General features: G+C 45.3%; 1 protein-coding gene across 3 annotated transcripts in view; it reads right to left on the bottom strand.

Annotated features, from left to right (window-relative positions):
• Positions 1-3,601: 3,601 nt before the first annotated feature.
• PLCB2 (phospholipase C beta 2) overlaps positions 3,602-12,963 on the bottom strand; it is a 54,088-nt gene continuing 44,726 nt past the window's right edge. For all 3 annotated transcript variants that reach the window (XM_083449776.1, XM_083449778.1, XM_083449777.1), the window contains 6 exons: positions 11,150-11,327; positions 9,444-9,520; positions 8,883-8,978; positions 6,945-7,002; positions 5,764-5,850; positions 3,602-4,281 (listed from right to left, as the gene is read on the bottom strand). In XM_083449776.1, coding sequence (XP_083305902.1) covers positions 4,021-4,281; positions 5,764-5,850; positions 6,945-7,002; positions 8,883-8,978; positions 9,444-9,520; positions 11,150-11,327 — 757 coding nt within the window. In that variant the 3' untranslated portion in view covers positions 3,602-4,020. The remainder of the gene's footprint in view (positions 4,282-5,763; positions 5,851-6,944; positions 7,003-8,882; positions 8,979-9,443; positions 9,521-11,149; positions 11,328-12,963) is intronic.

Here is a 12,963-nt window from a genome sequence, read left to right as displayed (position 1 = left end):
TCTAAGGGCCAAGCAACATCATCCCACCAGCAAGCAGCTGTCGTGCTGCTGCTGCCAGACAGCTTTTCCCTGTGTCAAGAACCAGCTCCAGCAGCCGGATACTCATGACAGGTGTGCAGTGCCTGTTGGTGAATTCTTAGCTCTGCGCCCACCAGCTTTCAGCACATGACTGCAGTCAGATGCAAAGGGATGCTTGTGGTAGGATGCTAAAGGCCAGAGGTCACTACTAGCATCAGATGCAGGACCTTTTAGGGTGAATTGGTGGAGCCCACATGCTGAGCAGCACCTGGCAGGGTCCTGTGACTTGGACCAACATACCAGGGATGAAAACATTTTAAAAATAGTGTTCTAGCCATTCTTATTAAGGCTATGCTTTGGAGACTTTCAGGCTTCAGTTCTATACACTGGGAGTAAACTACACTGAACTCAGCAGGCATGTAAAATATTGTACTGTGAGTGCCTGGAGCATGAGAACTGTGTCAGCATCACATCAATTCTGGTGGGTCAACATTCAAAATTGGCCAGGTATCAGGTGCCTATAAGCCACATGGGACCAAGTGAGGCTGCCTGGGCACCAAGGATGGCACCTGACGTCTCCACCATCTGGAGGTGCATGCCTGGGGATCCTTGGATCTTGTTTTCACACACTAGTAACACATCCTGTAGAATTCTATCCATTATATTTTATCCGCACGATCGGAACAAATTTCAGGAACCTAAAGGTTGTATTGAAAAATACGACTTTTGAGCTGACTGGCCCCCAAATGACAACTAGACATTCTGTTTTGGCAACTGTAACCCTGGTTTAAGGAGCCATTTGGTGCCTAGCTTATATATATGAGTTTCTAACGCTGCAGTGGGTATTTTTCTGGGCATTTGCTTTTGGCGTTTTGGTTGCCTGACTCTCCGCACTGCTTGAAAAGTCTCCTCGCAGCAATAGCTTCTGCTTAAGGCATCTGCTTCTGGCTCCTTACTGGTGTTTGTAAAGCTCTTGGAGAAAGTGTCATGGAAATAATTACAAGGAAGTTAATAAGCCAGAAATCAGGTGAGGTGCCTTCTGCTCCTTTCCAGCCTGCTACAAAACAATCTATAGCAACCTTTCTGTCTATGAAGGTGGGGGGAGAAAAGAGGATAAATTGCTGTTTACATATTTCTCCTGCCTATAAAAAGGTAAAGGTACGGGCCAGTCTTGACAGACTCTAGGGTTGTGCGCCCATCTCACTCAAGAGGCCGGGGGCCAGCGCTGTCCGGAAACACTTCCGGGTCACGTGGCCAGCGTGACATCACTGCTCTGGCAAGCCAGAGCCGCACACGGGAACACCGTTTACCTTCCCGCTAGTAAGCGGTCCCTATTTATCTACTTGCACCCGGAGGTGCTTTCGAACTGCTAGGTTGGCAGGCGCTGGGACCGAACAACAGGAGCGCACCCCGCCGCGGGGATTCGAACCGCCGACCATTCGATCAGCAAGCCCTAGGCGCTGAGGCTTTTACCCACAGCGCCACCCGCATCCCTATCTCCTGCCTATAGAGTTGGCCTATTAGGGAACAATCTTGTGCTCACTGGGAGGATGGAAGAGGAGGATATAGGGTGCTGTGGATCCCTCACTTAGCCAGCCACCACTGGGACCCTTCCTGCTGCTGCAGCAGAAAGCTGTGCTTGTGGTGGAGTCCAGAACAAAACATGTTGGGGGAGGTGGTTGATCTGAAGAACAGCCACTCCCTTCCCCCCCCCCCCGCAAAAAAACCCATTGACCAGCCTTGAAGCTGGTATAATTAAGAATGAACTAGTTGCCATCCACCCTATGGGGCAGCAGGGCGATGGATCCAGTGGTTGCTGCACCATGTATCCTCTCCAATCCAGGCAGGTGAGATTGCTCTGTGCATTTGCAAATTAGGATACAATATGAATACACCGAGCATATGCACTTGCACACACAAAATATTGGGTGTCGTAGAATCATAGGGTTGTATGTAGCGTTGGAAGGATCCACGAGGGTAATCTAGTCCAACCCCTGCAATACATTCAAGTAAGATTTACTCAAGGGTAGACCCCCTGAAATGAATGAATGAGTGTAGTAGTTAGAAAGTCAGACCCTAGGACCTGAGAGACCAGGGTTCAAACCCTCATTTAGCTATGAAGGCCACTGAGTGACCTGGGGCCAGTCGCTGTCTCTCAGCCTAACCTACCTCACAGGGTTGTTGTGGAGATTAATTTGGAGGGGGGGAAATCATGTACGCCCCCTTGAGCTTCTTGAAGAATATAAAGTGGTCAATCAGTAAGTCAGGTCTATTATTTCCAATGGATCTACTCTAAATAAATGCCACCTATAGTGTCTTGTGATTAGTTCTTGCATCTAAATTAATCTGGGCTAAATACTATTCCAGTAGCAGCACTCATTCAGCTGTATACAATGCAGAGAATGTTGACAAGTGCTTTGATATTGATCAGAACTTGGTCATAAAGAATGCAATGCCAGCGATGAGCCCAGCAGTGAAGCAGAACCCAAAGCCACTCCCTGAAGTTGTGATTATTATTCTTCCAGTTGCAATTGTTATTGTAGGTCCCTTTGGGTGAAACTGGTCTCCCTCTGGTGACTTTGCATGCGATCTAAACATCCCTAGATTAATTAACATGGTATTTAATTTCATAGCACTGTAATGCCCTATGGAGGTACGGATTATTTGTCAAGTGAAAACAGTGCACTGTTTTCTGGAAGCTGTTAACAGCCCTTTGAACAACAGATTTTAGGAATTACACAGGAGGTGGTACCAACAAAGGAAAGGGATTGGCTAGCGAGCTAATATGAATGTATCTCATTTGTCGAACAAAAAATAAACTGCTAGAAATTGCTGACCGACTGCTTGGTGCAGTGTGAAGGAAAGACAAGGCAGTAATGCATAGCTCGTAAGATGTTCAGTAGTGGTGATGTTCTTCAAACAGCATAGCTATCTTCAAATATCTGAAGGGCAGAAACTTTCTAAAATGTGTGAACCAAAATGCAGTCATCTGTCAAAATTTACACTTATCTGAATTTTGCAGTGCAGTGTTTTTTTGTTGTTTAGTTGTTTAGTCGTGTCCGACTCTTCGTGACCCCATGGACCAGAGCACGCCAGGCACTCCTGTCTTCCACTGCCTCCCACAGTTTGGTCAAAAGTGCAGTGTTTACTAACTAAGTAATGTGCATAAAAATACATATCCTGGGGTAAAGTGTGCCTAAAAAGTGATTAATGATTGTAGCAATTGATCTGTGAGTGCTCTGGTAGCTAGGATTATTTCAGGCCTCCTTTTTGACCATACTATTACCCGCAAAGAAGACACTTTTTTCGTTAAACCAGTCATAAACCCTTGGACTTTGATGCAGGTAGGGTGGGCAACTGTGCCCTAGAAGAGGAAAAACCTCACCTCTACGAGAGAGCCATTGCCTTCATGCCCTGCCAGGAAAAACTGTTGAACTGCTGTGGGATATGGGATGCTAAATTAACTGGACATTTATTCTGATCCTTCAAGGCTCTTTTTGTATTCCGACTACAGGTTTGGTTTTTTTTTTTTTTTTTTAAGTTTATATTAAGTAGTGGGTGGACATAGCAGGCGACACAGATATTTCTCCAAGTAGTTCTTTATAAGTAAGCTGGAACTGAACTGAACAGCAAACGGCTCAGCCGGCCTGCTTTTATTGGCTGTCAACATTGTAACAACAACAGCCCAGGGTTTCCCACCTAAATTAACTTAGTGGACCAGAGTGCAAACTATATACACAATACGCCCTGGTGGCCAGGGTGAGAACTTCAATATATAACAGTTTGTTTCTACCCTGTATTGTCACTACAGATCCTGAAAGATAGAAACTCCAGTGTAGATGCAAACTAATCTGGGTTACCAGATCACAATAATCAAAGATTCAATGAGCTGATGGAAGTGCGACAAGAGACAGCCCATTAAGTTCTATGGAACTGTAACGTCTGGAACAAAATGAGTCATTAAAAAAATCTGTGCCTTAAGAACAGGGTCAGGTGAGAGACTCACAGCCTGCTCACCAGTAAATCGCTAGATTCCTCATCCTCTGCCATATTCTCAGCCGTCTGAGTTTCACATCTTTCAGCAACAGGTATCAGGTTGTTTTCTTGTAGCTGTTGTTTCAGCCTCTGGCCTCCCTCACTGGCAGCATATAGGTCCTCTTTCTTGGCTGCATCAGCTTTCACACAGTTCTTCACTAAAACTTGCACTTCTGCGTCGAGAGCTTTCACTTTGCCTTCGTACTCTGTGTATGCTTCCTGCTGCAGCTGTACGGAGAGAGAAATCAGTACATGAGACACATGTTGCTCAAATGCTCAGAAGAAGCTGCTTGTTTGTGGGATTTTAAATGCTGCTGCTGGGTCAAAAGCCTTTGTTTTACAAAGCCTTGGTTGTTAAGGGCCAAATTAGGCATGCTCACTTTTGTGATGGGGAGCTATTAGGATCATTTTTTAAATGAAAAGTAGCTGACCATATCTGGATTGGGAGGGATTACTTTGTACACTGCCCCCACCTTATGCCAGTTCTCTCGTGCAAGGCACCTCGGCAGCGAATAGCTTTGGGGAAGGGGGTAGGAGCCGGGATTTTGGAATCACATGGGCTCACTTTACCCTACACAAGAGGTCAGCAGCCGTTTTGAACCAGTGAGCACATATGGAATACTGGGAAAGTATTGTGGGTGACCGTTACAAAATGGCTGCTGTCATTGTGGTGTGGAAAAGCACAAAATGGCTGCCATGGGGTTGTGGTATAACATCTGTCACTAGTGAACTCACAAAGAGAAGCTCTGCACAGGAGGGTGGGCATTGAATCCTGGCATCCACTGAAATGCAAGGATGTTGGATGGGGTAGGTTCAAAGTAAAGGTAAAGGTACCCCTGCCCGTTCGGGCCAGTCTTGACAGACTCTAGGGTTGTGCGCTCATCTCACTCTATAGGCCGGGAGCCAGCACTGTCCGCAGACACTTCCAGGTCACGTGGCCAGCGTGACAAGCTGCATCTGGCGAGCCAGCGCAGCACACAGAACGCTGTTTACCTTCCCCCTGGTAAGCGGTCCCTATTTATCTACTTGCACCCGGAGGTGCTTTCGAACTGCTAGGTTGGCAGGCGCTGGGACCGAACGACGGGAGTGCACCCCGCCGCGGGGATTCGAACCGCCGACCATGCGATCGGCAAGTCCTAGGCACTGAGGTTTTACCCACAGCGCCACCCGCGTCCCAAAGGTTCAAAGTAGGAGAAGCTTAACCATTGCAAACAGGCAGGGACAACAAACAGTCCGTTGTGCATTTTGCTGAGCTATTTGCTGAGACCTTCAGCACATACCACAGCAACTATAATCAAGCCCACTGGTGTATGTGAGTGCTGTGCTGTTGACCACTGCCCAACACCACATTCCCAGTCCAAATGGTCCCCTTGGTACTCCCAACTCTGGGTAATTTGTTTGCTGTTACCTTTCTGCATGCTTATGTGCACTAGCTGGCTTCGGAGTGAGGTTTGCACCACTTGCCCTCTAGTCTTTGTCAGACTTGCTTCATTGCCTGAAGCTCCCCAGAATGCCAAGCAGCCACTTGGGTGCCACAAAGCTGGAGAGGATGCTCAGGAGCGATAGTGTCAACCACCCATTTCATCTCAACCATTCCATAGCAAAACTAGGGCTTCAAAAGGATTGTTGGATTTCTCTGCTGGACACTTCTTAGAGCAGGGGTCTATCTCTGGGGTCTATTCTAGATCTTTGATTCTCCCATCCTCTTACCTGGTTTTCCTTTTCCTTGATTGCTTCTAGGCAGGCTGCCTGCTTTTTCTCCAGTACTTCTTGGTCCCTAGCCTGTTTTTCATTCATCTTGAAGCAGGGAAAGAAAGTATTTTAAAAGCCACCATCTTCAAAGCAACAGTATAAAAGCGAAATAAAAAGAATAGCCCAGTAGCACCTTAGAGACCAACTAAGTTTGTTCTAGGTATAAGCTTTCGTGTGCATGTACACTTCTTCAGATAGTATAAAAGCGGCAAATGTTATTGCTAGGTACTTGGGGCATAGGCTCATGGCACAAGTTTGCATAATGGTATAGACTGCCTCTGGGCAAACTGAGTTAGTGAGTGGGTGGGATTTCACACTAGCACTGCATTTTGCAGTGTGCTCAGTAAAAAGTGATTCAGCGGCAGGAATTCTGGGACCCAGCAAAGAAGAAGATGACGAGCTCAGGCCCCTGGGCCGCCCCCTAGAAACACCCCTGATGAATTGAGAGCCAGTGTGGTGTAGTGGTTAAGAGCTACATAATCTGGGGAACCGGGTTCGCGTCTTCGCTCCTCCACATGCAGCTGCTGGGTGACCTTGGGCTAGTCACACTTCTCTGAAGTCTCTCAGGCTCACTCGCCTCACAGAGTGTTTGTTGTGGGGGAGGAAGGGAAAGGAGAATGTTAGCCGCTTTGAGACTCCTTAAAGGGAGTGAAAGGCGGGATATCAAATCCAAACTCTTCTTCTTCATCATCATCCCTGTGGTCCATCAGCAATGTGTTAAGCTGACAAAGCAGGAGTGCACACTCAGGATTTCTTAGCAGCTAAGGCATAGCTATTTATTTTTTAAAAAATGTTTAAATATTAAAGGCCACTTTTCTGGGCAAATGGCTATCCAAAGCAGCTTGCAACCAAGGACTATAAAAGAAAAAAGAACTAGTTAATACTGTCATTGTGTGACGGACCTCTCTCCTTTGTGGCCACCCACCTTCCTGACCTAGGGGGCAGGCACAGCAGGAGATTTCAAAGTTCCAGTGGGATGGTAAAGGTGAAGGTCCTTCAATAAATGGTTCGGGCCTAAGCTAAGCTGAGTGAAATGATCCCGAGAGTGTACTTTTGCTTAAGAACATAATCAGTGTGTTGTACAATTGGACTAAGATTTGCCAGAGGCCTTATCCAACTAGTTTCCGTGACAGCCGTACCTGTTTGACCATCTGTACCACTTCCTGAATGTGCGCATTGTTGATTTCTCTCTTCAGTCTGTAGGGAAAAAAACACCCTATCAACACACAACCTAAACAGCATTTTAAAAAGTAGAGACACCACCTTGCCAACAAAGGTCCGTATAGTAAAAGCTATGGTTTTCCCAGTAGTGATGTATGGAAGTGAGAGCTGGACCATAAAGAAGGCTGATCGCCGAAGAATTGACGCTTTTGAATTATGGTGCTGGAGGAAACTCTTGAGAGTCCCATGGACTGCAAGAAGATCAAACACATCCATTCTGAAGGAAATCAGCCCTGAGTGCTCACTGGAAGGACAGGTCGTGAAGCTGAGGCTCCAGTACTTTGGCCACCTCATGAGAAGAGAAGACTCACTGGAAAAGACCCTGATGTTGGGAAAGATGGAGGGCACAAGGAGAAGGGGACGACAGAGGACGAGATGGTTGGACAGTGTTCTTGAAACTACCAGCATGACTTTGATCAAACTGCGGGAGGTAGTGGAAGACAGGAGTGCCTGGCGTGCTCTGCTCCATGGGGTCACGAAGAGTCGGACACGACTGAACGACTAAACAACATCAACACACATTGATAATGATAACCTTCAGCAGGGAAAGGCTTCAGTTAGTCATGACTGAGAGGTTTATCACAGGTGCCCAGTTAAGAATTAAAATGACAGGGTGTTAAAGGTACATGATTTGCCAGCAAAAGGCATTGTGTTGTAAAGAATTGTACTAAAATGATAGATTTACAGGATTTCCCTGTAGTGATGATGAGAGCAATGTGTATCAGTTAAGGAAACTTGAACAAATTAATTGGGTTGTAGTAACTTGAGAATGAGTTCTGTGCAGTACTTACGAGTGTCTGACAAGGACCAGGGAGGGTTAGGTTCAAATTCTCACTCAGCCATGAAACTCACTTGGGACCTTAGGCCAATCACTGTCTTTCAGGATGGCTGAGACGGTGTGTGAAGTGTGTGTGATAAGCACAGATCAACTGAGGGTGAGCAAGTCTGTGTGGGAGAGTGTGTGGGTCACACTCATGTGTGATATGTGGCCCCTAGAGGGTTGCTCAAGGATGAATGTGGCCCTTGGGTCAAAAAAGGTTAGCCATCATTGGTTTAGCAGAATACCAGAATTCTCACACTATTTTTAAGTTTTAGGCTCTTTGCAAGTAAAAAATTGTTTCTAGCTAGGCATGGAGGAGAAATTCTGTTTTGTTTTAACTACCTCATTCACTCTTCTTGAACCAATATGCAAACTGAAATATGGCCATCCTTCAAAATGTGCACTTGTATATGGTTCTCTATCCAAACCATATACAAAAATATTAGGGGGAAAGGTGCATTAAAATGCACATATTAGTGAAAATAATATTAAAATGCATTACATTACTGGGATTTGCTTGCAAAAATGCATGCATGAGTCAAAATGTGTTTATTAGGATAAATTTGCACTAAAATACTGATGAATTTTCAAGATGATTTAAAAAATAAATTGCAATTTGCTGCAGAAATGTGGAGAACTAAAATTAAGGCTGGGAAAAGGAAAACTAGGGGTAGGCAACCTAAGGCCCGGGGGCTGGATATGGCCCAATCACCTTCTCATTCCAGCCCATGGAGGGTCCAGAAATCAGCATGTTTTTACATGAATAGAATGTGTCCTTTTATTTAAAATGCATCACTGGGTTATTTGTGGGGCATAGGAATTTGTTCATCCCCCCCCCCAAAAAAAAATACAGTCCAGCCCACCACATGGTCTGAGGGAAGTTGGACGGGCCCACGGCTGAAAAAGGTTGCTGACCCATGTCTTAGAGGGTCAAAATTGACAGATTTGTCCATCTCTATTTCTAGCTAATGCCCAGCCCTGTGAAAGAGTTCAGCAGATACAAACTCCAAAGAGGCCAATCAGTTTGCCACAGTACCTTTCCTGGGCACTCTTGTCGGTTGTGTTCTTAGCCATGGTCTGAATTTTTTCCAATCTTTTCACCTCTAGTTTCTTTTTCATTTCTTTAGTGTCACTGTAGAGGAAGATATCACCTAGAGTTGATCGATTTCAGCAATAGCACATTTTTATCTCTGTAAATTGCTGTCTTCTTGTCTACCTAATGTCTTCAATCATTTCAGTCATAGAGCACAGGTTAGTAAAGGAAGCACCACATAATGCTCTTTGTTTACAGGCCTGAAAATGTTCCTTGCCGGAGGTAAATGATCCCAGTGGAATGAGAGAAAATGCATAGGTATTGTGTGCAGGTTACATCATGCAAATCCCTTCTGACCACCCCTTCTATTTCTTGCCCAGCCAAACGACAGATGAGCTAGACTAGCACCAACCAGGACTGCATGCACAGAGCTGATTCAAAATAACCTCACCCTTCCTATCAGCTGCAATTCAGTCTGAACAGGGAAAACACAAGCAAAAATTAAGCCATGCAAAATTAGTAGATGAAAACGCTGGAAAAAACTTACATTATTTTGTTACCTACCTTTCCCAGGATTCCTTTAGTGCCTTTAGCTCAGATGCTTGCTTTTCTCTTGCAAGCTCAATTATTTTAGAAATTTGCTGTCCAGAGATTAAAACACAGGGTAGAATGTCAGAATTTAATTTTACTCTTTTTCTTTTCTTTCTAAAACTGCAAGTTGCTCCTCCATTTGTGGGAGGGCCTTTTATCCAGTGGAAGCTCTTGCTGGAGGAAGGGAGAAAGAGGCAATTTTTGCAAGTTCCTACTTCTGTTGGCAGCCTGTTGTGCCACCTTTTTCATTGTCCTGGAAGGGCCCCTGACAAGCTGGAACAGACCTTAAGGGTGCTGCAGGGAGAAGGAGGAATTGGCAAAATTGTAGCCTTCCCTTCCACAGCGGGAACAGCCCATGAGCAGAGTTCCTACAATAAATCTGGCTCCAACCTATATTCAGCCATAAATTAGGGACCCCCCCCATGAGGTCTATAACAGCTAGTTTGGGGTATATTTGACACTGTCTGTGACACATAGACTTGAACATCAGACAACCACAGCAGTGAGGATGAGATGCTGCTGCTCTCTTATTGAAATATACTCAGAGTCGCAAGTGATTTCATGCTCTTTATTCAGCTCATAGTGGTGAGGAGGAATGAATGAAAGTCCCCTCAAAGTATCTGCTTTCTATACATTCTTTACACAATGGGCTGCACATGATTGGCTAATTCCGGAATTCTACTGTAAGCCAATCAGGTTGTGGATTCACTTCTATCTGGAGCATGATTGGGTGGTTCCTGCCAACCAATCATACTGCTGCATGGTTCTAGGACCAATCAGACTGCTGCATTCTGAATCCTATTGTTCTAGGACCAATCAGACTGCTGCCTTTTGGATCCTATTGTTCTAGGACCAATCAGACTGCTGCAATTTGGATCCTATTCAACTCAGTACATAACACCTATATTAAAATCTACAGAACAAACAAGTGGAAAACATGGTTTTCCCTCACCCTTACCTGCCATTCCTGTGCTGAACATTTTCTTGTGAACAGATTTATTTGACACTATTCAGTTGCAACCAAATGATCTGAGTTGTGTTCAGGCAGTAGCACTTGGGATCACTGACTTCATGCCTTGAGATCCTCAAAGATCTTCCTCTGAGTGCCCCTAACCAAATGATGTGCACTAGGTCCTTTTCAGTGGTGGCATTGCCACTATGGGATGCCCTCCTCAAAAAGGCGCACATGGGGCATATTTTGGTGCCATTTCAGTGTGAGGTAAAGATCTTTTTATTTTCCCAGGCATTTTAATCTGTCTTTAATCTGTGCTTCCTCTATGTGACTTATGTTTTTATTGCTGCTTTTATTGCGATTAGATTTTAAATGGTTTCATTTCCTGTTGTGGGCTGCTCTGAGAACTCTGTTGTAGGATGACCTGTAACTACAGTGGTACTTAGGGTTAAGAACTTAATTCGCTTTGGAGGTCCGTTCTTAACCTGAAACTATTCTTAACCTGAAGCACCACTTTAGCTAATGTAGCCTCTTGCTGCCACTGTGCCGCCGGAGCACGATTTCTGTTCTCATCCTGAAGCAAAGTTCTTAACCCGAGGTACTATTTCTGGGTTAGCGGAGTGTGTAACCTGAAGCGTCTGTAACCTGAAGTGTCTGTAACCCGAGGTACCACTGTACTGCAAGCAAATGTTAAGTAAGGAAAGGGTAATAAACCTCCGATCTGTACCTCTGTGGCATGGAGCTCTTTCTTCTTCCGAATTGCATCATACTGCTCTTCTCCTAGCTGCATTAGCTCTTTCTCCAGCCTCTCTTTCAGCTCCAAGACTCTATTGTCAGGAGGACTCTCTGCCATCTCACTGGCGTTCCTTCCTGAGCTGCTGTCATCCACAGTCCACTTCCTGCAACTTCAGACAAAGAGGAACAATTCTCACAATGTGGCTGATATTGTGACCAATTCACTGCCGTACCGCCAAGGAGCCATTTTTCACGAGATCTCTGCATGGCATAATATTGCCAGTCTGTTCTATAACAGCTGTAGATTATGGGCCTTATTCTGCCATGTGAGAAAGAAGAGAGGCAGGCAGGGAAACAATAATAATAATAATAATAATAATAATAATAATAATTTATTATTTGTACCCCGCCCATCTGGCTGCGTTTCCCCAGCCACTCTGGGCGGCTTCCAACAAAGATGAAAAATACACTAAAATGTCACATATTAAAAACTTCCCTGAACAGGGCTGCCTTCAGATGTCTTCTGAATGTCAGTTAGTTGTTTATCACTTTGACATCTGATGGGAGGGCGTTCCACAGGGCGGGCGCCACTACCGAGAAGGCCCTCTGCCTGGTTCCCTGTAACTTGGCCTCTCGCAGTGAGGGAACTGCCAGAAGGCCCTCGGAGCTGGACCTCAGTGTTCGGGCAGAACGATGGGGGTGGAGACGCTCCTTCAGATATACTGGACCGAGGCCGTTTAGGGCTTTAAAGGTCAGTACCAACACTTTGAATTGTGCTCGGAAACGTACTGGGAGCCAATGTAGGTCTTTCAAGACCAGTGTTATATGGTTTCGGCGGCCGCTCCCAGTCACCAGTCTAGCTGCCGCATTCTGGATTAGTTGTAGTTTCGGGGTCACTCTCAAAGGTAGCCTCACGTAGAGTGCATTGCAGTAGTCCAAGCGGGAGTCAGACTGTCCCCTTTCAGGACCAATGAACATCATCTGCCCCATGAATAGGAAGATGAAAGGCTGGGAGAGGGAATTGTTTGTGTTTTATTTTTATGAGCATGAGACTCTTAATCTCAGGATCATGGGTTTGAGCCCCCACAATGGGGTAAAAAGATTCCTGCATCACAGGGGATTGGACCAGATCAGGCATAGGCAAACTCCAGCCCTCCAGATGTTTGGGACTACAATTCCCATCATCCCTGACCACTGGTCCTGCTAGCTAGGGATGATGGGAATTGTAGTCCCAAACATCTGGAAGGCTGGAGTTTGCCTATGCCTGGACTAGATGATCCTTGCGGCCACTTCCAACTCTGCAGTGATTATGGAATTGTAGAATTGATTATAGAATTCCATAATCATAGGATTGTAGAGTTGGACTGGTCTCTGAGGATCTTCTAATCCAACCCCCTGCAGTGCAGGAATATTCTATGTTTCTCTGTGATGGTGAGTGGGTGGGACAGTAGCAGAGCTGTAAACTGCCATGGGTCCTTCACAAAAAGGCAGTATATAAATCCTATAAATAAATAATATAAATAACTTGCTCTTTAAGCAGGAAGGCAAACGGTGGAGCCATCATTAATCCTTGATTTTGCTTCCTTTATACCCTGCAGCTGTCATATTTAGAAAGTGGCTACATAGCAAAACTGTGGTATTGTAATTCTCTGTTTATGTAACGGCTGTTTATTGCAGCTGTTGTGTAAGAAATGCCCTTTTATTTGTTTCCCTTTGTGAGGAGGCATTTCCTTAAAATGCATTGGGATCTCTGAGCTTTGTGATTAAATAATTACATGAGACACATCTGTGATTGGATTTTCTTCA

This window comes from Podarcis tiliguerta, assembly GCF_965153285.1.
Source record: "Podarcis tiliguerta genome assembly, chromosome: 1".
NCBI classification, from domain to species: domain Eukaryota; kingdom Metazoa; phylum Chordata; class Lepidosauria; order Squamata; family Lacertidae; genus Podarcis; species Podarcis tiliguerta.
The sequence above is the reverse complement of the archived record's forward strand: the minus strand, read 5'-3'. Positions and strand labels throughout refer to the sequence as shown.